The following is a 23,235-nucleotide window of genomic DNA, read 5'->3' on the forward strand; positions in this document are numbered from 1 at the left end:
CTCCACATGGCGTGGCAGACCTCTTCTGACCCATCTGCTGCTCCCCCTCAGCAGTGTACTTCGGCCATCTGCCTGTTCTGCTCCCCACTTTGTCTCTGGTGAATCCTCTCACCACCCCTGCACCTCTGGCCTGTACCCCAGTTCTTATGCACAAATAAATAAATCTTTAAAAAAAGGAGAGAGAGAGTAAAGAGAACAAGTTCTGGGGTCAGACTGTTGGATCCAATTATGTTTAAGTAATTACTTCTCTGCACCAAGTTCTCCGTCAAGAAATAAGAAGTAGTGCAATAATACTAATGGAAGAAATAAATAACACAATTAATGTAAAGCATTTAGAACAAAGTGCAGCATGCTATAAAAACTAACATAGTCATTATTTTTTTAAGATTGTATTTTATTTATTTATGCATACAAGAGGGCTATAGACCAGAGATGTGCAGTGACGGGTGAGAAAATTTGCTAAAGACAGAGCAGGGGGCAGAACAGGCAGGTCTCCTGAGATACGCTGCTGAGAGTGGCAGTGAGTGAGACAGGAGAGGTCTGCTGTGCCCTGTGGGTCAGCTCCTTGGCTGGGGATGGAACTCGTGGTATAGTGGCTGCATGTAGCTTCCTCGTACTGAAACTTACCCCCTTTGCCACCATGGAGCCGCCCCTTAGTCACTGTTATTGTTACGACAAATCAAAAAATTCATCTATTCCTGATATATAGACAACATATTAAATATGAGATGTGAAAACAACTACTTACATTATTCACATGTGTAATTACTTATTTTAAGTCTTCAGAGGAAGATGAGAACTTTCAATTTGGGGAGTATCTGTAACTCCTCAAAAATAATCAAACAGTATCTAACACTTATTAGGAAAAAAAATCTAAGAAGTGCTGGAGAGGATGCAGTGAAGTGGGGAGTCCTTGTGCAGCATTGAAGCCAATGTAAACTGGGGCAGCCATTATGGAAACAGGGTGGACGGCCCTCAAAAAATTAAAAAGAGAATCATCCTATGCTCTAACAATTTAACACCTGGGTATGTATCCCCAAAATTGAAAACAGAATCTCGAAGAGATGTTTGTACACCAGTGTTCATCGCAATTGTTACTCACAATTGCTAAATGTGAAAAATGTCGATTGATGGATGAGCGGACAAAGAAAGTACAGTCTACACCTATAATGTAATATTTTTCAACCCTAAAAATGAAGGAAATCCTGACATATGCAATGCCAGACATAACGTGAGGACATTCTGCCAAGTGAAATGAGCCAAGCACACACATACACAAAGACTAAATGATAAACTTTTGGAAGGTATTAAAATTGTTAGACTCAAAGAAAGCAAAAGGTCCTGATGGGTGCCAGGCCTAGGGAGAGGGAGAAATGGGGTGCTACTGTTTAAATGGTATAGAGTCACAATTTTACAGGATGAGAAAGTTCTTGAGAACTCCTTCACAACAGCACTCATATGGGTAACACTGATGCACTCACACTTGACAAGGGCTAGCGTGTCTTTTGCCACAATAAAAAAAAGTTAAAAATGGCCCTCCCTGGTGGCGCAGCGGGTTAAAGCACAGCACTGAGAATCTAAAGCCGCTTCCACATGAATTCGATTCCCGCCTGCCCCGGAGGTGACCACATGGCGTGGCAGACCTCTCCTGACCCGCCCACTGCTCCCCTCAGCAGTGTACTTCGTTGATCTGCCTGTTCTGCTCCCCACTCTGTCTCTGGTGAAGCCTCTCGTCGCCCCTGAGCCTCTGGCCTGTACCCCAGTTCTGTATGCACTTCTGTATGCACAAATAAATAAATCTTTAAAAAAAAAAGTTAAAAAAATTTGAAATAATAAATAGTAAACTTCTTTTCAATATAAGTTCATTTTTATTTTTAGTATAAACTCTAAAACTTGATTGGCGTCCTTTACCTAATTTTGCTTTTATTCATTTTATTTCTTTTACTGCAAATTGTGTAGGAGAATACTAATGACTAGGCCTCAACAATGCTAAGGTCCTTTCAGTCACTTCAAAAGAAAGCACTGCAATTCATGTGTCCACATGGTATCAGGTCTGTGACACTGTCTAATTTTATCAAGGAATAGAGAAGAAAAATGAATCAGTGTCCAGGGCTTTCCCAGTAAAGAAAAAGAAAATTATTTTGTCATGAGTCACTACACGCCACCCTGCCATTCCTTGTGAGCTGCCTCACATCCTGTCCCCTACAAGACAAGGTTAACATGAGGTGCACATTTCAAATGACTTGCAAATCACAGTAGCATAGATACAGGTATGTTTAATAAACATGGAGCAGACAACAGAGGTCTGGTGTCACAAACTGAGTCCCTAGCATCTGAAGGACAAAAATATAGTGAGGATATTTGAATTATCTATTTATTTTCCTTGATCAAAGATCAATCATGGAATTTCATCTCCGAAGGGAATCACAGCTCTTTTATACAATCCAAGATGCAACTTTTTGTCAACTGTCCTGAATGTTTTTATTTTAATATACATCAATTCTGTTTTCCTCATCAGCACTTGTTTCTCTCTGTTCCCCATCCGCCCTCCCCCTGCTCATTTTTTGATTAGTGATCCTTTTAGCAAGAGTGGGGTGACTGTTTAAACATTATGAGGGTCTTCGGATACCCCCACAAATTGAAAATTAGTCATGTAATATGCACACATAATAGTGAACGGTAAAAAGATTAGAAAAACCTTATCCCTAAAAAAGTGAAAAGATTCCAAAAATTGAGATAAACTAAAAAAAAAAAAAAATCACAAGAGAAATTGCTTTTAGTCTAAACAAATAATGTATGCAAAGCAGCCTCAGACATCTTCTGAAATGAAAATCTTGGGAACTAAGTTTGCTTACAAGAAAGATAAAATGAGAGTTTTCTTTGCAAGCAATTAGCCAAACTATGCTCAACACTCAAATCAAGGCCCAGCCACATTTTTACATGGCCGCAAGTTCAGAATGGTTTTGCTATGGGAAGAGAAGCAGAAGGCAGGACCCACAGAAAGCAAGTGACCCACACAACCTCAGACAGATTCTCTGTGATTCATTGTCTGATTCTTTGTAGAAAAGTTTTCTGACCAGGAAATCTCCAACAAACTCAGAAGTAATGATAATTCAGGTCAATATTGAAAAGTCACAACTAAGCATGAGAAAGGATCATTTATTACAGGAGTTGTTCCAGTGAGGTCAAAACTGAAAAATAAATTTGCAATTGATGCTGCTTCCTAAAACATCCATTCATATCTTCTCTACCAACAGAGAAACGCTGCCATAATAAATTTTACTATGAAAACAACAGTGATGTGGCGTTCTCTGGTGGCACAAGGGGTTAAATCTCAGCACTATGAAGCAGTCTGCCAGAGAGGTGGCTCACATGGCTCAGCAGACCTCTCCTGACCCTCCCATTGCTCCTCTCAGCAGTGTATTTCAATAGATCTGCCTGCCTGTTCTGCTCCCCACTCCGTTTCTGATGAATCCCTTAAACCCACCCCTATACTTCTGGCCTGCACCCCGGTTCTTATCTGCATAAATAAATCTTTAAAAAAAATAAAATTACAGTGATGCTAACAATTAAAATAGAACTAGAATTCTATTTCTCGTGTATAATTCAGCAGCATTAATGCATTTTTCTAAAAAAATCAGACAAAATTGACATCAAATACAAGAAAATGTGGAAAACAATTCAGCTTATAACAAAAGCAAGCTTTGAATTAAGTAAATGAATTATAGAGAATATTTCTTCTGAAAATATTACCTTAATATTTAATACTGCATTCCAACTGATAATCACTGTGATCCTTCAAGACAATTTAAATGTTTGCATATTCTTTTGGAATTTAATTTTAGAAGTTATTAGCATTTTAGAATTGCCATTTATAAGTTGGGCTAATTATTTTCTCCAAACACTATTTAAGTTAAATAGAAAATATATTATTGTCTCCCTTTGGAAAGTTTAGATGACATACAGACTCTGTTTTAAAGTTCTTGTTTCCTCCAGTGTTGCTAATACTCTATTCAAAGACTAAAAGGGCACAGGGTGGCAAAGACAATACAACCACCAGGGAAGATCCTCCAGAGCTACACCATCTGCTTCATGAAGGAACTGGCCATCCCAGAGCAAGGACTCAGCAGCATCTGACCCACAGACTGAGCTACAGCCTTTGGCACATGGTTGGTATTTCACTGCCAACCTCTTGCCAGTGCCACCTATTGACCCAGTTCACAGGAGCAACTGGTTTTAGAAGGCATCTGTGGTATAAGAGGCCCACCAGTAAGCCATAAGAACAGGCCCCACTAGAACTGACCCCTCTGGGCCCCACTGTCCTCTGCACCTAGGACCCACAAACTACCGGTGAAATCACCAGGGCATGTGTGGGCCTCTGTCTTGGTCCATCCTCTGGAAGGTGGCCAGGGCTGGGTCACTCTTCTGGGGTGCACATGTTGAGGAGCACACATGGTCAAGGACAGATTTAGGAAGGGTTGATGGGCCCTGGGTATATGGGCAGCCAGGTCTTCACTGTGCCGAGAAATGAAGAGATAGAGAGGGAGGAAGAGAAACGGACTGGGCTGCAGGCCAACAACTTCCAATCCTTCCACTCCTTTTTCTGAAAGAAACCCACCTACACGTCGGAGAATTTAAAGTGCAATGTTGGCCTCCATGGTCACAAAGAAGACACATGCACCCAATAAAAGCATAGAATGTGTTTTATCTCACAGCTTCTTACCACACACTTTTAAATATTGGCATATACAGTATGTGGGTGTCCACCGTTCTCCTGTCCCAGGTGCTTCAAATGCTAAGCATGGACTTTTCCTCACAGCGGTTACTCCTACACTCCTCTCTGCAAAGACATTCTGCTTCATCATTCCTTAAAGCCCACACATTAAGCTTACATGAGCATCAAATTCTAAGATCCAGACTCCGTTATGAGTCACCCAGTTTCCTACCCATTGTGACAGAAGGTTAATTGAGTACCAGAACTTCAAACAAAACCAACTTAACTCAAATGCCTCCTTCATATAAAGTAGCACCGGTGAACAAGGAACGGACACAGGTTTCATGGCTACCGATCAGGCTGATAACTGTGTGCAGAGGAAGGGCAGGGCTCCTTCCTGCTTTGCATCAAGGACACTTCCTTGCATGAGAATATTTGAATTGCCCATGTTGAGTACTTCAATCATACTGCCAATATCAACCAAAGTCAATAACTCAGTAGCAATTATGCGTCAAGCACCTTGAAGTTCATTCTCTCAGCTAATCTTTCCATCTGGGACATGAGGGCACAAAGAAGTTAAGGTCTAAATGCTGGTAAGTGACTGAGACTTAGGCCAGGTTTATATGAATCTAAAACCATGCTGCTATGAATACCACCTTTCTTAACCCCATATATTAAGAACAGGTACAGTCATGCTTTACTTATCAACATTCTGGTGAATGATAGGGCACATTCACAATAGGGTCCACAACCTAGGTGAGGTATTCAGGCGGCTACAGCATCCAGACTTGTGTGATTATGCCCCTTGATACCTACACGATGTGCCCCTGACATTGAGCAAAGCATGGTTGTAATTTTCTCCTTTCAAAAGAAGGGAGGGAAACAATGCCTTCTAGGTAGCACGAGAATGAAGAGTTGAAATGGTTAGAGTAGCCACACAAATGTGTGTGTGTGTGTGTGTTGTGTGTATCTAAAACTCATTTTGAAACAGTGTAATAAAAAAAGGAGGTTCCATGTCCCACGCCCTACCTGATGATCAGTGGACAATACTGGGGAGGAGTACCTGAGGATGACCTGGAAGAGGGCACAGAGGCAGCACAGCAGAGACCTGTGATAAGACATTCCGCTTGCTTTTCAGCCATGGACTTGCACCAGGGACTTGGTGGACAGATAGACACACTATAAGAGAAGTGGTTAAGAAACCCATGGGGAGGCTGACAATGGCAGCCTTTATCTTGCCTTGTACTTTGATTTTTGTCCCTTTAATCCCAGACTTGCCAGAACTTTCAGCCTGTTTCCTGTGGTTCCCCACCAGAAGGTGCCTTAGACTCGCGGCAAACTTTTGGGCTTCAGCACCCCAGCTTTGGGCCACCCCTGTTTACGGGCATTCACACACAAGGGAGTGGGCAACTCTGGGTATTTTTTTTTAAAGATTTATTTATTTATTCATACAGAACTGGGGTACAGGCCAGAGTTGCAGGGGCAGTGAGAGGATTCACCAGAGACAGAGTGGGGAGCAGAGCAGGCAGATCAACGAAGTACACTGCTGAGGGGAGCAGCGGGCGGGTCAGGAGAGGTCTGCCACGCCATGTGGTCACCTCCGGGGCAGGCGGGGATCGAACTCATGCTGAAGTGGCTTTCGATTCTTAGTGCTGCACTTTAACCCCCTGCGCCACCAGAGAGGACCAACTCTGGGTATTTTATTGGAAAGTACTATCCTTTCTTCTCTCTCTATGCACTCCATGCTATTAAAGTTCTTTCACATGCTTTGTCTTTATGTGGCGGATGGCAGAACCCATTTTAAATATGAAGGTTTGGGGAGTCTTGGGGTGCTCCTCAGTCTGCCTATAAAGAGTTTTCCATATTCTTATTTAGAAATAAAAACTTTAGGGTGTTTTGTGTGTTTGATAATGAAGTATGTATAATATAAACATATTTTCCTTCTCCTGCCGTCTGAATGAGAGTTAGGGAAAATTCTTAGTGAAAAGTTAAAACAAAAGCAAACCCATACTGATTTATGAATTGAGGCAAAAACTAAAATTAAAGAAAAATCAGAATAACAATATCACACACTCAAGATTTAATAAGCCTAGAGAATGAAAATGAAATCCACTATTCCAGTAACCCTCTCAGATGATAAGGCAAATCTGCCAAAGTCCTATAAAAAGTGTCTGGACAGTGAAAAAAACAAACAAGCAGTCCCCTCCCACTTCACTTTTACCTAACCAAATGTTGACCTAATTCAATGGTTTTCCAATGATAACTTGGAACCAGTCAATAAATAATATACACCTTCCTGGTTGACATTCACTTAAATCTGTGATTAATTGCCCTTCTCATTCAGCTTTGAAAAAGAACAATTCTCATTACCTTCTCAAGATAAACTCGTGGATATGTGTTCTTTAGGCTCTAAATTTAAGAAGTACTTTGTTCAACTTCTAAACTTTACATTTACGACACATTGTATAACCAACTATTAAAATAAATAATTAAAACAGGAAAGAGTCTAAAGAGGTGGGTCCCTTGGGACTATGGCTTCAAATGCTGGTGTGCCTTGACCAACCCAGTAAAGCCAGAACCACACCCTGGTGGGGCAGAGCCAACTTACACAATGTCTTGGCAGAAGGGTTGTGAGACAGTAGAGACTTGCGTAATCCCTTCTCATTCCTTGGAGAGCTTTCAGGGAGAGAAGAGTGAGATTACTAGCTGTCAAGGGGACTTTGGCTACAATGCTTCCTCCAGGCACAAGAATGGGTTCTGTGCATCAGTGCAAGGGTCAGTGATGATGCCATAGATTCCGGCCACTTTTCAACATTTTTGGAGTTCAATGGTGAATGCTATTTGGCCATAGCAAGGAGAGGTTGTTCCAATCTTTCTCACAATTACCACCCTAATTATTACATTATACTTTCACAGTTTAATCCCTTTACTTGCCTCACTGCCTTCTGGGGACTAAGCAAGCAGTATGGTGTGATGCCTGCTGATGGAGCAAGCGAGGAAGCCTGACTGAGTGCCACCCAGCTGCCAGCTACAAGTGCAGCCAGGTGGGCAAGTCCAGAGTGCTAATCTGGACAGTGACATCTCTGTCTCATCTCAAAATCCCTGAAAGTTGTTCTCTCCAATATGCAGTAAAGCGGAGCTCCATATATCAATGCCAAGAATCACCCTGTGCTCTGCTCTGCTAAGCTTTTGGTAGCCTTTCAGCATCCTAAGGAATAATCAGGCCTAGAATTCCAATTGTTCTCTCCCCGTTATTGCTCAGTAAATACATGTGACAAAACTGTTAATATATAAGCTATCGTGATTTTTTTTAAACGATTATCAGATCATTTTCTCACGTAGCTGTTTCACCTTCAGAAATATACTAAGGGCCAGAGAGTTTAATGCACATCCCTCCCACAGACTTAAAATTGGGCATCCCTTGAAGACAAGAGACATTTATAGGAGGAATTCATTTCAGACCATGGACTTTGTGAGCAAGTATTAAGAAAATTTTGAAAATATGAAAGTCCAAATCAGCATGTTTTATGGCTCAAATATTTGTTGAGTAAGTGGGAGAATGGCTTCCATAATAGAAACCTCTTACTTAAATCAGCATGTGCAGTATTTGTTAATTTATTCTAAAATATCTGCTTTTCTTTGTGTATTTAGACTCAGAGAGGTATAAACTTGAGTTCATAAAATCAAATTGCTCATGTTTGAATTCTTATCAAACAGAACTGTTCTGACACTGTTGGACAATTGGCTTGGTAGGAACCTAAAGATTTCAAGTGTGTTTTTTCTCCTATTTTGCAACATTGGTAAGTAAATGGAAGAGAATTTTGAAATGCCCAAATGTAAAAGGGAGTTTTGTATATTAAACAGCACTGTTTTTACTTACTCTCTTTACACGTGATTTTCAATTCACTTTACCCTGACACATCCCATGAAGTAGATATGAAAACCTCCAAAATACGTGAGAATGAAGAATAGAATTATCCAGTGGATGACAGATTTTTGTAATAGAATACTAGTAAAATATGCCAATGATGGGCCATAAAACAGGAAGATTCAGCTATCAAAATATGTCATTTTAGCTATACCTATGCCACTTTAAATTGGCCTGTGTTTTTTGTAAGCCTACAAAAGTCTATAAAAAAAAATTGAGGCTTAAATTTCCATTCCATGTTAAGAGTCTTTAAAAACTTTGCACTTTAAGGAAACTTTTTAATTGTATTTTCCTCACCCACATCACAAGGAAACTATACAACCGGTAACAGAAAGGTAAGTGGCAAAGGTGCCACCTATCAGCATGTCCTAAGACACCACAAAATCTTCAGTGCCACTGGTTGGGAAGACTCATGCTCCAGACACCCTTAAAAAGGGAGCATGGGAGATAAATCTGTGTACCTACTCGGGGCTTCAAAATCACCATTGGAAGGGTTATCGTTTAATCAAAATAAGCTCTTTCACCCTTTGAAAACCAGTTCATGCCAAAGTTTTCAACTTATTTCATCATGTCCAGCAACCACTGTGACAGTGTTCAAGTGCAAATCAAGATGGATGAGCATCGGAACACTGGAGGGTCACCTAAGGCTGAGTTGCCCTGGGGATTCTGATGACCGAGGCTAGGAATTTGCATTGTCAAGCAATCCCCAAGTGGTGCAAATCCTGCTGGTCCAAGCACAGTTAAAGAGCCTGGATATAGAGCTGGGCACGGCACTCTGGTACTCAACCATGATTTTAATGAAGCTTTTAACTAGGAAGTTTTCAAATATCCTTCTTTGCCCTCCATGCAAAAGGTCAATTAATTTAGAGTTTGGGGACCTGATCTCTAGTATCGGTATTTTCTAAAGGTTTCTAGAAGATTCCAGTGAGCTGGCTCGTATGCCAGAAGACCCCCTGGTACACATGATGGGCTGTTAGAAGACACCCTCTGCCAGCCACTGAGCAGGGTAGCATCACAGATACCCAAGGGATTCTCAGGAAACAGTGTTTTCCTTCCCTTATTCTCTTCAAAAGTCTGCCTAAGAAGGTGAAATAGAATTTTCTGTGAGAATATATCTTCACGTCTTTTTTAAATGAATTGAGTTCTGAATGGTGGATAACTAGTTTAAAAGAACATTTGTAAGGCCCTCCCTGGTGGCACAGCGGGTTAAAGCACTGCACTGAGAAGCTGAAGCCACTTCCGCATGAGTTCGATTCCCGCCTGCCCCAGAGGTGACCACATGGCGTGGCAGACCTCTCCTGACCCGCCCGCTGCTCCCCTCAGCAGTGTACTTCGTCGATCTGCCTGTTCTGCTCCCCACTCTGTCTCTGGTGAATCCTCTCACCCTCCGCATCTCTGGCCTGTACCCCAGTTCTATATGGATAAATAAATAAATCTTTAAAAAAAAAAAAAGGAACATTTGTAAATTTCAATCATAGTTTTCTACACAGTATGTGGGAAAATGTTGTTTATAAATCTGGAGATCTGCAAAGGTTTGGGTATGTCTTATATGTATTGGGGACACGTTTTATTATTTGATATGATTTGGGAGACTTTTATGCCAATTCTTTTCAATCCCAGGGAAGAAGCAGCTGCGTAAATGTAGAGGGAACAGAGTCTCTCCTAGTATAGCCCTGGACCAGCAGTAGCAGCCTCTCTGCAAATTTGCTAGAAATATGAATTCTCCAGATTCTAGCCCAGATTTGCTGAATCAGAAACTCTGGAGGTAGAGCTGGATGATATATGCATTCTCACAAGTTCTCTGAGTATGTCTGATACATGCCCAAGTTAAGAACATATGCCCACCACATTTATTATTTCCATGAATCTTGAGGAGAACTGAAGAGGTAAAAGCATTCATTTATTTGTCCATTTTCTGCACAGGCTACCCTGCTCTGCTGTTTTAAGCTCCACACAAAGCTAATTATTATTCCATCCTTATAGCTTACCAGTGAAGGTAAGACTGAGAGAGCACCTATCTGGGGGTGGAGTTTAGTTTACAAACCTATTTCTACTCTCTACTCAAGATAAAACGAAGATTGTGATTCTTGACTAACAAGTGTGGAAATAAGGTTTTGGACTAACACCAGTGAGTGGTACCTGTAGGAATGGGGAGAAGAGATGAGTCAATGAGGGCAAAGGAGAGAATGGGATGGAGAAGGGGCAATTTGAACTCTTAGTAGTGACCTTCATGTGTAGGTATACAAGTTGATTCTCAGGCATGCACACCTGAAACTTAGATGATGTTATAATTATGAGTGGCCATTAATACAAATAATAAAGGGAAAAATAATAATAAACGGGAAAAACAGCAAGGATAAAACACTAAGACTAGCAAAAAAGGTCAAGGGAGGTAGAGGAAGGGGGCAGGGGACCACCCAGCCCACCACTTACCTTGAATGGTCCTCTTGAAAAAGGCCTTGCAGGCCTCACAGGACGCGACCCCATAGTGGTACCCAGAAGCGATGTCCCCACACACTAAACACAGTCTCTTGGGCATGGAGTTGAGCATGTATTCACACTTGGTCTGGGGGTCTTCCACCAGGGTGCTGGAGCAGTCGTCATACAGTTTCCTGACAGGCCCACTCCCTCCAAGGATAGGAGCAGAAGGGTAGAGAGGTGGCGAGTCAAGTCCGTTCTGATGGCCATTCATGGTGGAACTGTAGCTCCCGCTGGCGTCCGAGGAGCCGCCTGGGCTGTGGTGGTTGACGCTGTCCGTCAGGGAGGCCGGGCTGGAGGGTTCCGTCTTGATGAAGGACGAACAGCTAGAATCAATGTGTCGATCTTTGTTTGACATTCTGCAGAGAAGCCTGATAGAGGGAGAGACACAACACAAGGGGAGAAAGAGGAGGAGAACATGTCAAACCAACAAGGTAGAGACCCAGGAAAAGAAAAAGCAGGTGACAGTGAATGGACGGAGAGAATAAGAATTCCTATGTAAAAGGATTGCGCTATGAAAGAGCTGCTCCTGAAGAGCCAGGGACAGTGCATCACTCATTCTCTGGTCTATACCTCTTGCTCTACAAGAAAGTAATCAGCATAAGGCCATGTCAGGGTTACATCAAAGTGCCCAGATGGGCCATAAACAAGCTGTAATGGGTCCAATTCCTCTATTTCCCCCTTTTCATGGAGAATCTCTGTCAATATCTAAGTCAACTCTCTAGATTCTGAATTTATCAGTGAGAGAGGAATGATTTGCCAAGTCTGTATCGTTTCTCAGAAGGCATTTACCCTGACTCTACTTATTCTTCTGCTTTCTCTCTGATGCCACCACTATTTGATTATAAGCAGAATCAAACTTTCACTTTCAAGGCTGCACAGAGGACTCCTCAGCTCTGTAATTACTGTTTGTCAGCACGCTTCCATAGGCATAACTGTGTTCTTTATTGATCTGACTGAGACACACAGGGAAAATATCCTCAATCACGTTGCTTCTTTATTTAAATTGCTCTATTTCATAGCCATTTAGCAATATAGAAAGGTACCAAGTATGAAGAACTGGCCAATATTTTAGGATTATTTCCTAGAGACTACAAAACTGAGTGAAATGATTACCAGCACTGATGAATATATATGTACGTGGACGGTGTGTTTGCGAATGCATATCTGTGTATATGTGTCTGTGCATATCTGTGTACGCCTGTGTTTGTGTGTACAGGCTTATGTATGTGTGCCTGTGTATATGTGTGTGATTTGCTATTGTTTATGAGTTGTATCAATAAAACCCATGAGCCTCAAGTTTTCCCTAGTTCCATGCATTTGACACTTCATATTGAGTAAGGGAAAAATGCATGAAATTTTGTCCTGAGAAATAGTGGAATTTTTGGTGATCTCTTGCCTCCTCTTCTTTTAGTCTGTTAGCATCGCAATTCCTGGAAGGAAATATGATGAGGCATATCTAATCTGGCAAACCATCTTTCTTATCTAGAAGAAACATTTTGACCCTCTTTCTTTGTTGGACTCACAAGTGATTAAATTTCTGAAAAGGTAATTAGATGAGAAGATATAATGGGTCTGATTTTCATTCCCCTTCACCATAGTGCAAAACCCCTTTTAGCAAATTCTCTCAGCACCTTCTGAGAGCCCACTCTAGAAAGAAGAGGTGACAGTTGAGGAAAAGACCCTGATAATTGCTTCCCAGTGGAAAGGTGATTTATGGGAACCCCACAGGGAAATGGTCATTTGCTAGAGTTTGAGGGAGTAGTCACAGCATAATTTCCAACAGCAGGCAAAGATCGCTTGCCCTTAGAAATCACATGACGTTTTATCACTGTCCACATTTCATGGTCCCCCTCCAAGTCCCATCCCCCCACTTGTTCTGTGAACTTAAAGTCAAGAAAAGTATGGAATTTTCCTTTCAGGGAATATCCATTGGAGAGTAAAGAATTCATTTGCAAGCATAAATTGTCCTACATTAAAAAGTAAAGCAAGCATCTGCCTCTTAGCACATCTATTTCATACCGGCTGTTCTCTTCTGCTTTCTCCAGTGAAGCCACATCAAGATGGAACAAGCAAATAGGAGGGAGAGAGCCACAAAAATACCTCCTGGCTTTCGCCCACCCACGTGTGTTGTCCTTTCCTCAAGAACTAGTGAAGGAACAGCGCTCCTCCCAGCCGGAAGCTGGGCGCGCTCCCTCCTGCATCTGCTGCTGCTGTGCCTTCACTGTTAATGAGCACGGTAATTAATAGATCGCTCTCCTTGTCTCCCTGCTTGCACCCTGGGCTAAGCACTTTCCTCAAGCCAACGTTTGAAAGAAAGCGGGTCGGCGCTGACTTACAGCAGCCCTGTGAATTCCTTTTAATTTAGAGCACTTACACCACCACTTCACTTATTACCTTATAATTACTGGACTGCTCACACATACATTATGATCTCAGGCGAGAGTGAGAAGTTATTAGGGTACTAAAACATGGTGGCTCCCCTTTCCTCGCTTTGGCACTGAATTTCTCACAGCGATGACAATTAACTCTTTCGCCATCTGCCCTGCCAGGCACCACTTCTTTTTGTCTTTGCAGAAGAAAATGCTGGGGACTGTTTGATCACAACCCAGAACTGTCTCTCTGGATCCTCTTTTCTCTTCACTCTCCAGCTTTTGTCTTGTACCTTCTACAGTCAATTTCTTCCTGATTTTCTTCTTGGACTTTCTTACTACCTCCATTGGAAGTTTTCAGAGCTCCTAACTAAGGAACAAGGTCGGAAATTGTCCTTCCATTTATGGAATAGTTGTATATTAAAGCAACAAAAGTTTATGTCTCAAATGTATTTTGTTATTATCCCTGACAAACTGTGTGTATTTTGTCCCAACTGTTGACCTTAATACTTCAAAGAAAGTACTTCACTTTACCCCCAGAAACCCCTTGGAGGGGGGCTATGTCTTCAGGCAAAAGAATCTCAGCTGCCACTCAATTTTCTGAAAGTCACAGTTAAGAAGGGGGAAGAACAGGTTTTGAACTCAGGTGTGTCGCTGCAACCCAGTGTAAAAACATTTTGATATTAATGGAGTTTTTAAAGGTGTTCCCTGAATTAAAAAAAGGAGTAACATGGCAAGTGGGATAGTGATGGCTCAGGGGAGATGACACATCCATAGCTCAGCCATGAGTGACACAAGGTTAGAGAAAGCCATGGGTCTGGCCAGGGGTCGGCCCGGTGGAGTTTCCCTCCCTGGGGTAGGAGTGACACTGAAACAGAACCTCTGAAAGAGCACAGTTTTCTCCTAATTACTACTTACCTTATTACACTGAACACTTCCTAGACACCAACTCATTATACCCTAAAACTATAGCGGTCTTAATTCTCTCCCTCTCTGTCTCTGAAATTCTACAGCTCTATTATTCAAGCCTGAAATATTCACAACTATCTATAAATTCAATTGTCAGCTGGTGGGTTTTATTCTAGACTTCACTTCAATCTAAAATTAGAGGCACTAAAATTCACATTAACTCTAAGAGGAATGTAGTGAATAAGACTTTATTTCCAAAGAACACCTTTTTGTCAGAAAGAACCATTTTCAAGATGATGGCTTTATCTGTAACCAAAGAGAATAAGCCCAATTCCACATTGTGCTGTTAATGCAGAAATTTTAGGTCACATTGGATTAATAAAAATCTAAATTCAGTTAAGAATTATGAATAGAAATAACACGTGTTGGAAGCTGTAAGAAATATTTATTTGAAAGCCTAGGTGTAATTGTCTTTATTTTATTATTTTAAGAGACATGATCAGAAGCACAAGGAAAACTGGTAACTTTCTAAACACCCTTCTCTGAGAATAAACTGGAGCAAATATCAAAAGCAATATCAAGAATTACATTTTGTTTTTATATGTGAAACGAAATCTGTGAATATAAGTCTTCTCGAGGCCAGAGAAATTTCAGTGTTTTAAAAAGCATTCTGACACATTTTGAGATATAGCCTCAGCTAATTCTAATTATTCTGCTTCAATATAGGCACTTGCCTGAGAGTCAGCAAGGTAAAAATGGACTTTGTTGTCAGACACTAACAATCAGGCAAAGAAAACTCCAAAGTTGCTGGGCTATATAAAAATGCAACTTAGAAAGTTAATTAACTGTGCATATGTTTGTGCATGTAGAGTGAGTATGAGACAAAGAACCAACTCCAGTTGCTGTTGTATAGGAATTAAGATATCTGAAAACAAGAATACATCATTGTGAACTAAAATTATCAAGCCTTAGAGATTCTACCTAAATCCAGGTAAATGTGCCACCTTGAGTGAGTTGCCACAAGTTTGAATTTTTATATACAAGAGTCAATATCCAGTGCGGGGTGGTCTACATTTCACAGGAGGGACTTCCTTTAGCCAATCTTTTTATTATTCAACCATTGATATGACATTTATGTGGCATGATCTTATATACTACTAGCACTTTGGTGAAATGGTAAGTTTCTAACAACTTCCATTTAATCCTTGGAATTATGTAACAGTTCTAATTTATTTGCTGCTTTGACATTCCTGATTGTTAGACTAAGGCCAGATTGTCTTAGAAAATTTGATTACACCTATATTAGTAACAGACAAACAGACTAAAGAAACAACTCAAGAAATCACGATTTTATATTATTTATCTTTAGGAGTTGAAGAGGTACCAACAGTCATTATAAATTTCTTGAAAAATATATATCCTGTAATTTTACTTGAGGATACTGAAGCCACAAACTTTCAGTTTATAAGTAAGAAAGAGAAGAGAACGAGTCCTTGACTCTCATTGAAACAGAATTCAGGGTTGGGAGACAAGAAGATTGCCAAGTTCTGACACTTAATCACTACTTATTCAAAATAAGAATGAATCTATGAGGATTTGGTAGGGCTCCTGCCTCCTGAAATCATCGGATGAACAGTTAGGTATCTTTTATTCAAAAAATAAAAGCTTTTATTACCCTGTAGGTTTTGTTTTAATGCTTTTAGAAGAAAACCCCCCTGACGAACACAGCTCCCTGAGGCCCAAGCTTCAAGCCGGCAAGCCCGGCAGCTCCTTTAGCTGCCTGAGTTCCAACTTTAAGCATTCGATTCACAATGGGCTTTTTTCCCCTGCTTCAACTAATTGCACTCTCGTAAAGTGGCAAAATGTGAATCACTTAGTAAGGAAATGGGCACCAGCTGCTATTGTCAGAGAATGGTGATGCCGAAGAAAGGGAAAGCAACCGAATGAAGTGTCATGTCAGAAATCAACGGTGCAACGTGTGATTTGAGAAAACATGACTACTTTACAGAGACAGGGTGTCATTACGGCATCACCGTAATACGATGCTTTGACAACCACAGGGCCTAACATATCATCATTGCATTAAGGTACACTGGCTTAGTTGGGAAAGAAAGAGAAAGGATTTTTTCTTTTAATAAGAAATATCTTAAGGTCTGCCTGGTTAACCCAACAGAAGGAGATCATTCATTGCCAAGAAAGCATTGCAAATGCTGACCCACATGTTCAGAAAGATTAAAACACACCCTTCTGCAACATTTTAGGCCTTCTTTAGTCAAGCCACAGGCCCATTTCAGGAAACAGACTTCTCTGCATAACAGGACCACAGTGATTTAGTAATGCTCCTTCTCAAGTCTTTGAACAAATACCTTATGCATTTAGTATAAAAGACGCTTTCCAACTTACTCTACCAAGAACACGAGTAAGCAAACAGCTTTCTGCAAAGCTGACATTTGAGTGGCTGACAAAAGCTAAGTAGGGTGGAGACAGAGGGCCTGCTTCCAGCAAAAAACAGATCGGAGCCCTAGCTAAACTGAAAGTTCCAGAATTCTATAAAAGACTGTGCCCTGCACCCAAAAAAGGGAATTCCGGACCAGTGAATAAAAGGCTTCCAAAGCATTTCTGGCCAGTGAATGAAAGGGGAGTGCCCAGTGAATGTAATTCACACCTACTGACTAAACAGTGAAGAGGAAGGACTTTGCCAAAAGTCTACCTATTCCTAGGGCCCTGGAGTTCAGCCGTGCTGTTCCAGCCAATTTTGCTCGGACATTAGGTTGCTGGACTACTGTGCTGTAAAGCACTGAACTCTCCAGCCCTGGAAACCCCTTAATATCAAAAATCCATGATTATTGCTCATCCAATCTGACTTACAGAGAGACCTATAAGCCCTCTGCCTTCACCCTAAAACAAAGGAAGGGAAATAGAGAATTGTTCACTTTAGCAACAAAGGCCCAGAGAGATGGAAAGAGAAACACAAAATGAAGAGTGTGCAAGCTAATGAGACTGGGGGTATCATAACTATCTCTGTGTCAGAACGTGTCTGTAAATGCACCATTTTATCACAACATGCAAGTTAAAGCCCACTGAGGACGGTCTTATGAAGTTAGCCACACTATTTTAGATGTAGGAAACTGCAGGTGCTTCCATTTGTATTGTCAGATGACTGCTTGTGCTTCCTGGTTGATAAACTTTACTAACGGGAAAAGATTTGGTCCCATGAGATCACAGTATGTTGCACATTATGATTGTTGACAGTTTCAGTATTTAAAAATTCGATCGGATGCAGAGGCGCCTAGTAGAGTCATTTATCCTTAGCTTGTTTTCTTGGACCTATTTCAATCTGGGGATGAACATCCTTGTTTATTGCTCTAAATACAGTAAGTGAGCGACCGGCAAATCAATAAAACTGTTAAATGCATAATAATGCTGGGTAATTGCATACATGATGCTTTGCATAATTAACTGTCTGAGCTTTTCTTTCATATAATGGGCACTCACGTAATACAGAGCAGCTATACGTCTCTAAAGTACACACAGCTTATAGAAATCACGATTCTGCTTAAAACTCTGAATGATCATCTACATCGACTTTGAAGGGAGAGGTCTCCTCCACTGCCAAGTCCAAATCAATTCTTATGACATTACTTTATAACTAACATGATACTTAACTGATGATGGCTATTAGATATTATACAGATTGCATTCAAGAACGGCATCAGTAGGGGGGAAATACCATTTCGTTTAAACAAACTTCTGCCATGTAATCAATATTATTGAGGCAAATTAAGTGTTTTAACAAGTGTGTATATTTGCCCTAATGTAGTTTAATTAACTTCATCCTCAAAATTGCCCTTACTCTAACGACACCTAGGGATGATAACAGGAAATCTCGAGAAATGTCTGGGGAGAAGCTCAGAGGGACACCATCGGCCAAACAAGCATTTTATATCTGAGCCCTAAGAATATCTCTTCGTGGCACTGGCTACTCTGCAAGGACCAAAAGCCTACCAGAAGGAGTTTAGAAAAATCCACTTGGAAAGTAAATGGCCACATGTTGGTCCCATCACGATCCCCAAGGTGGAATGAACTAGCCTGTGGCAGGAGGTGGGCACTGCTATAAGAAGGGAACGTGAAAATGGGGAAGAAAAAAAAACACAATTCAAGTCATCCAATGAAGCTTAAGATATATGCTAAATGTAACATTTCTTCAGTCTTAGAGATTTACTATGCCCTGAACAGACCTCCTCTGTAGTCAGCTTTCTGAGGAAAAGAAATAGGCTCTTAACTTCTACAAATCTCTGGTCTTTCAAACAGAAATATTGATCAATAGAGTTAGCTTCTGCTCAGACAATTCTGCTTTCAAGCAGCCAAGGAAGAAACAAATCCAACCTCACAGGAAGGGAAGGACAACTAAATGAAGACCTTCCAACAGTATCTCGCTAAAGGACAAAAAAAAAAAAAAAACAAAACAGGCAGTCAACTCTCAGAAAGTCTAAGTGCTAATATTTATAAATTGCAGTTGAATATAGATGCTTTACACAATTGCTCTGGTGATGGAGTTCACAAATCAAATCTGTATCATGAAGCTCAGGCTTCCACTTTTCTATTTCTTCTTCTCCTGGCTACACTCAAAGAGGAAACAAGAATGCTTCTAGGATATGATAGAAGGACATTGAGATCATAAAATTGACACCTTAGATTCATGAAGAAAAGGTCTGGAAAAAGCAATGACAATGAACCATAAACCAGCTGCCACCCTCTAGGAGGGCCAGACCACTTGAGGTAAAATTCTGAACTGGATCCTGAAACCCGGCATCATAGTGGTGAGAAAGTATAAATTCTTTATCCATTATTGGATTAAGGTGGCTTCCAGAACATTCTGCAGTAGTGGGGGAATCACAGTTCAGCAGGGATCACAAAGTACATCTTTCCCCATTGGATGGTGGCTAAACTAAATTTATACTTAAAAAAAAAAAAGATTTATTTATGTCTCTGGTCAATCCCTTCACCAGAAAGGATTGACCAGAGACAGAGTAGGAGCAGAACAGGCAGATATATTGAAATAACACTGCGGAGGGGAGCAGCAAAGGAGATAGGACAGGTCTGCCACACCTTGTGGGTCACCTCCAGGACTGGGGATCAAACTCACACTAAAATGGTTGCGGTAGCATCATAGTGCTGTGCTTTAATCCATTGTGCCACCAAGGAGGGCCATAAATGTATACTTATAATTGCTTAGTCTGCAGTAGCTAACACCTGGAAGGAGACACAGCTGGTCTTGTGTGCTAAAGGAGAGCAGAGGTTATGATATGGGTCTATGGGTATCAGGTGTTGTTCAGTTGAACAGCAAAACAGAGGGGACCAACAAATAGTGTGCACTAAGACTTCTTCCTCTTCAAAAATAACACTGCGAAGGACTAGATGTTTAAAGGGAAACTGAAGCCAAGTCACATGAGTCATATTTGCAAACCAGAGAAAATAACAAGTAAAACGCATATATTTTATTCAAACCATGAAAATGAAGACAGTTTTGTTCTGGGCTAGAACAAATTTTGTTAAAAAAGGATTATTTAGTCAGCACCCAGTGAAGCGAGTGGAAACCACCGACTAGCTGGGACTTCAGATCACAGGGGTTTGGGATTTATCATATTCCTAGCCTCCAAGAAAACATCTAGAGAAAAATGTCTATACTTAGTGAAAATGCTGAAAAAAAAAATACTAATTAAAGAAACAACAAAGGACTACACCAACATAACCACATCTGGCCTTTCCCAGAAGCCCCGCCTCCTGACCACAGGATCCCAGCTCTGGATGGGCCTGCAGTGTGATGGGATCAGTCTCACTGATCCTCAGTTTCCTTACTTGCAAAGGAGAGGGTGTGCCTACCTGCTTTCTCAAGGAAGTCGTGTGATTTGATTTAAAAAAAAAATCTTTTCAAATAAAAATCTCCTGACTTTTAACTCAGACGAAATCTGAGAGCAAGACCTATATCCTAAAGGACATGACCTACATGCCCATTTCTTTTGCTGCTATTAGACTCAGTATCTATCCAGGACCCCAGCTGTGTGCACGTGTGCATAAGTGTGCCTGTGTGTATGCACATGTGTATGCTCACTGCAAGAGAAGTTACATACATACACAACTGGCAACATGACAATAATACTGCAGCAACATTCAGCAGAGGACTTTTTTCCAGTGGGCTGCAAAAGGACAAGGAGACCATCGGCAGGGAGCTGGGGAGCAGGACTCTTGACTTTTCCTAGAAGTGCTTCTCCTTTCGCTCATACTGTCTTTGGTGGGAGGCACTGGCGGAAAGGGCAATTCCCTGCAATCAGTGTTTAAGTGAATGTTTGTGCAAGTGTGGGACTCCACGCTGTCAGTGAGCAGCAGGGAGCCGTTGAGTTGTTACTACATTTGATTTGACTGCCAGTAGGAAGCTTCATTTCTACCAACTGTTAGTTGCTCACTCAAAGAATCTCCTCCTCATTTCTGGAGTGATATTCCCCCTCACCTCTCTTTCCTTTTCTTTGCCATGTTGTAAGCCCAAAAGCCCCGTGGATTGGAAGAGGCAACTTTATTTGTGTCTCTCGAGCTCCTCTGGCCTTGCTGGTCTGGAAGTCAAGGGGCTCAGGCCTGCCTACAAGGCCTGGTATCCCTTTAATTCTGATTTCCTAGAACTTTGCAAGGTCAATGCAACATAAACTGGGGTGGTCACAACTTTTTACTTGGTGGTGTTTATTTTAGTCTATAGAGCAGATATTTCTACAGTGCTGATGAATCAAAGCATAAAGTGCTGTCACTCACCATTTTTGTACAATGTTGTTGAAAGAATTGCTATTTGGAAAGACTGCTTCTGACACCTTGTGCATTTCTTTCTTTCTTTCTTTCTTTCTTTTTTTCTTCTGATTTGGTGACTTTAGTATGGGACCTGAAAGTCCTTCTTAAATATAATGATTTGAGTAATTAGGATTCTCCGTGGCTTCAGAGACAACTTCTGATAATAAAATGCATCTTTAGAAACAACAGAAGTGGGGGGGGGGGATAGGGAGAGAAAAAACCCTCAGAGATATTAGGAAAATTCAGGATAAATGGAAAAGTAATTAACACTAAAGTGCTAAAACTGTAATTAAGAAAGATTTCATTAGGGGAAGGCAGGTGAGTCTGTTTTTCTAAATATGACAAGGTGCTCTGTAAAAATAAAATAGAAGCAGGTTTCGGTGAGTGGAGCAGGAAAGCCATGTCTTTAACCAGATCAAATTCTCGAAATTAGCTGTCAAGACAGGATTGTTGTGATTTATACCCGTCTATCAAGTGCGGGGGTGGGGGGGGCGCGAGAGCAGAGACTGGCTGCTGTCGCTTCCATTCGCAAAGAACCTTTAATTTCCACAGCACCATCTGTTACCAAATCTAATTCACATTCCCTCTTAATCTGGTTTAGTTCCATAATACTAATTCTTCCCCAACCCCTATGAACACAAAACATGGGGAAAAAAAAAAAAGAAGGCTTTGGTTCTTGGTGAGTGAGAAATTGAATATTACAGAGTTAAGGTGTTAAGGCTCTGGTGACTTAAGTGAAGCATGCTCCTCTCCATTAAAATGTATTCCTGCTAAAGTGATTTGTTTTCAGCCAACACAGAGATATGAAATTGTTCATATATGGAGGGGAAAAAAAAACTGATATAAAAGTAGGCCAGGGACATGAAAGCAGAGGTTGTCATAAAACACAATTGTTGTCAAGTTTAGTCACTTTTCAGAGCTGGCTCTAAAATCACTTTGTCATGGTTTTCACATACAGAAAGCCTGAAATTGTATTTTTGTTAAGGAAAGAGAGAGTGATGCATACATTCTGAAATACTAGTGAAGGGAGGGGGGATACCTAGGAGAAATGGAAATGAAAAAAATTCTTACATAATTTACAATAAAGAGACGTGTAGGAGTAAATACACATTCATCTCTCCCACTCTAAGATTCTATTAGCACATACTTTTGATACACCATCATTTCTACTCTTAGCCAATATAATAACTGGCATTCACAATAATGAGGCTGTGAGGGCTATAAAATTATAAAGTGCTCTCTGCATCAGAGAGAGATTAAACTACGCTCAGTCAAGATTTAGTGTTAAATGTGTTTTACTGCTTCCTAACACTGAAAATTTGTTATCTCTAAAGGCAATAGTACATAAAGATCCATGGGCATATGTTATAAAATGAGGAAAAGATATTGTTTGAATAGCGAGGTGAGAAGTTTTGATTACAGGTTCAATCAACTGGCTCCCCACCTAATTTTCTTACAAATACCAAAAGAACTATCCTTTTGTCCTCTAAACCAGTTGTATGGAACGCCAGCTGGAAATCATGGTATCAGTCCTTCAGCTTCAGGAAATAATTGGAGAGTCCATGATTAAAGTATCAATTTTCACAAAAGGTTTGATTTTATTTTATCCATCTTTTTTTTTTTTTTTTGTAGAGACATTACCTCATAAATTTCATCACTGAACTGGGAGTTACTTAATGTCTAATTTGTAAAAACCCTAAATCAGTTATATAAAAATAACTATTTTCACCAAAAAAAAAAGCCTCTAATGTACCGATGGAAAATCTTCTGATTAACTAGTTGTACAAGTATTTTCAGTGATTAGCAACAATAAAAGTTTGATTCATAAGAGATAAAATTATTACATAAAGATGACAAAATTTGTAGCTCTGTAACAAATGAAAAACTTGAGATTATAATATGCTGACACACAAAACACACAAATATTACATTACTTATAAAAAATATCTATAGCTGTCAGAAACATGTGATTAAAGCTTATGATAATGATAAAATATAAG

At 40.6% G+C, this 23,235-nt stretch overlaps 1 protein-coding gene across 5 annotated transcripts in view; it reads right to left on the reverse strand.

Annotated features, from left to right (window-relative positions):
* Nucleotides 1–23,235, reverse strand: part of ESRRG (estrogen-related receptor gamma) — a 535,542-nt gene that overhangs the window by 158,870 nt on the left and 353,437 nt on the right. For all 5 annotated transcript variants that reach the window (XM_012726909.1, XM_004685433.2, XM_012726908.1 and 2 more), the window contains one exon: nucleotides 11,076–11,491. In XM_012726909.1, coding sequence (XP_012582363.1) covers nucleotides 11,076–11,478 — 403 coding nt within the window. In that variant the 5' untranslated portion in view covers nucleotides 11,479–11,491. The remainder of the gene's footprint in view (nucleotides 1–11,075; nucleotides 11,492–23,235) is intronic.

The sequence above is a fragment of the Condylura cristata genome, unplaced genomic scaffold (genome assembly GCF_000260355.1).
Source record: "Condylura cristata isolate star-nosed mole 26May11 unplaced genomic scaffold, ConCri1.0 scaffold00018, whole genome shotgun sequence".
In the NCBI taxonomy this organism is placed as follows: Eukaryota; Metazoa; Chordata; class Mammalia; order Eulipotyphla; family Talpidae; genus Condylura; species Condylura cristata.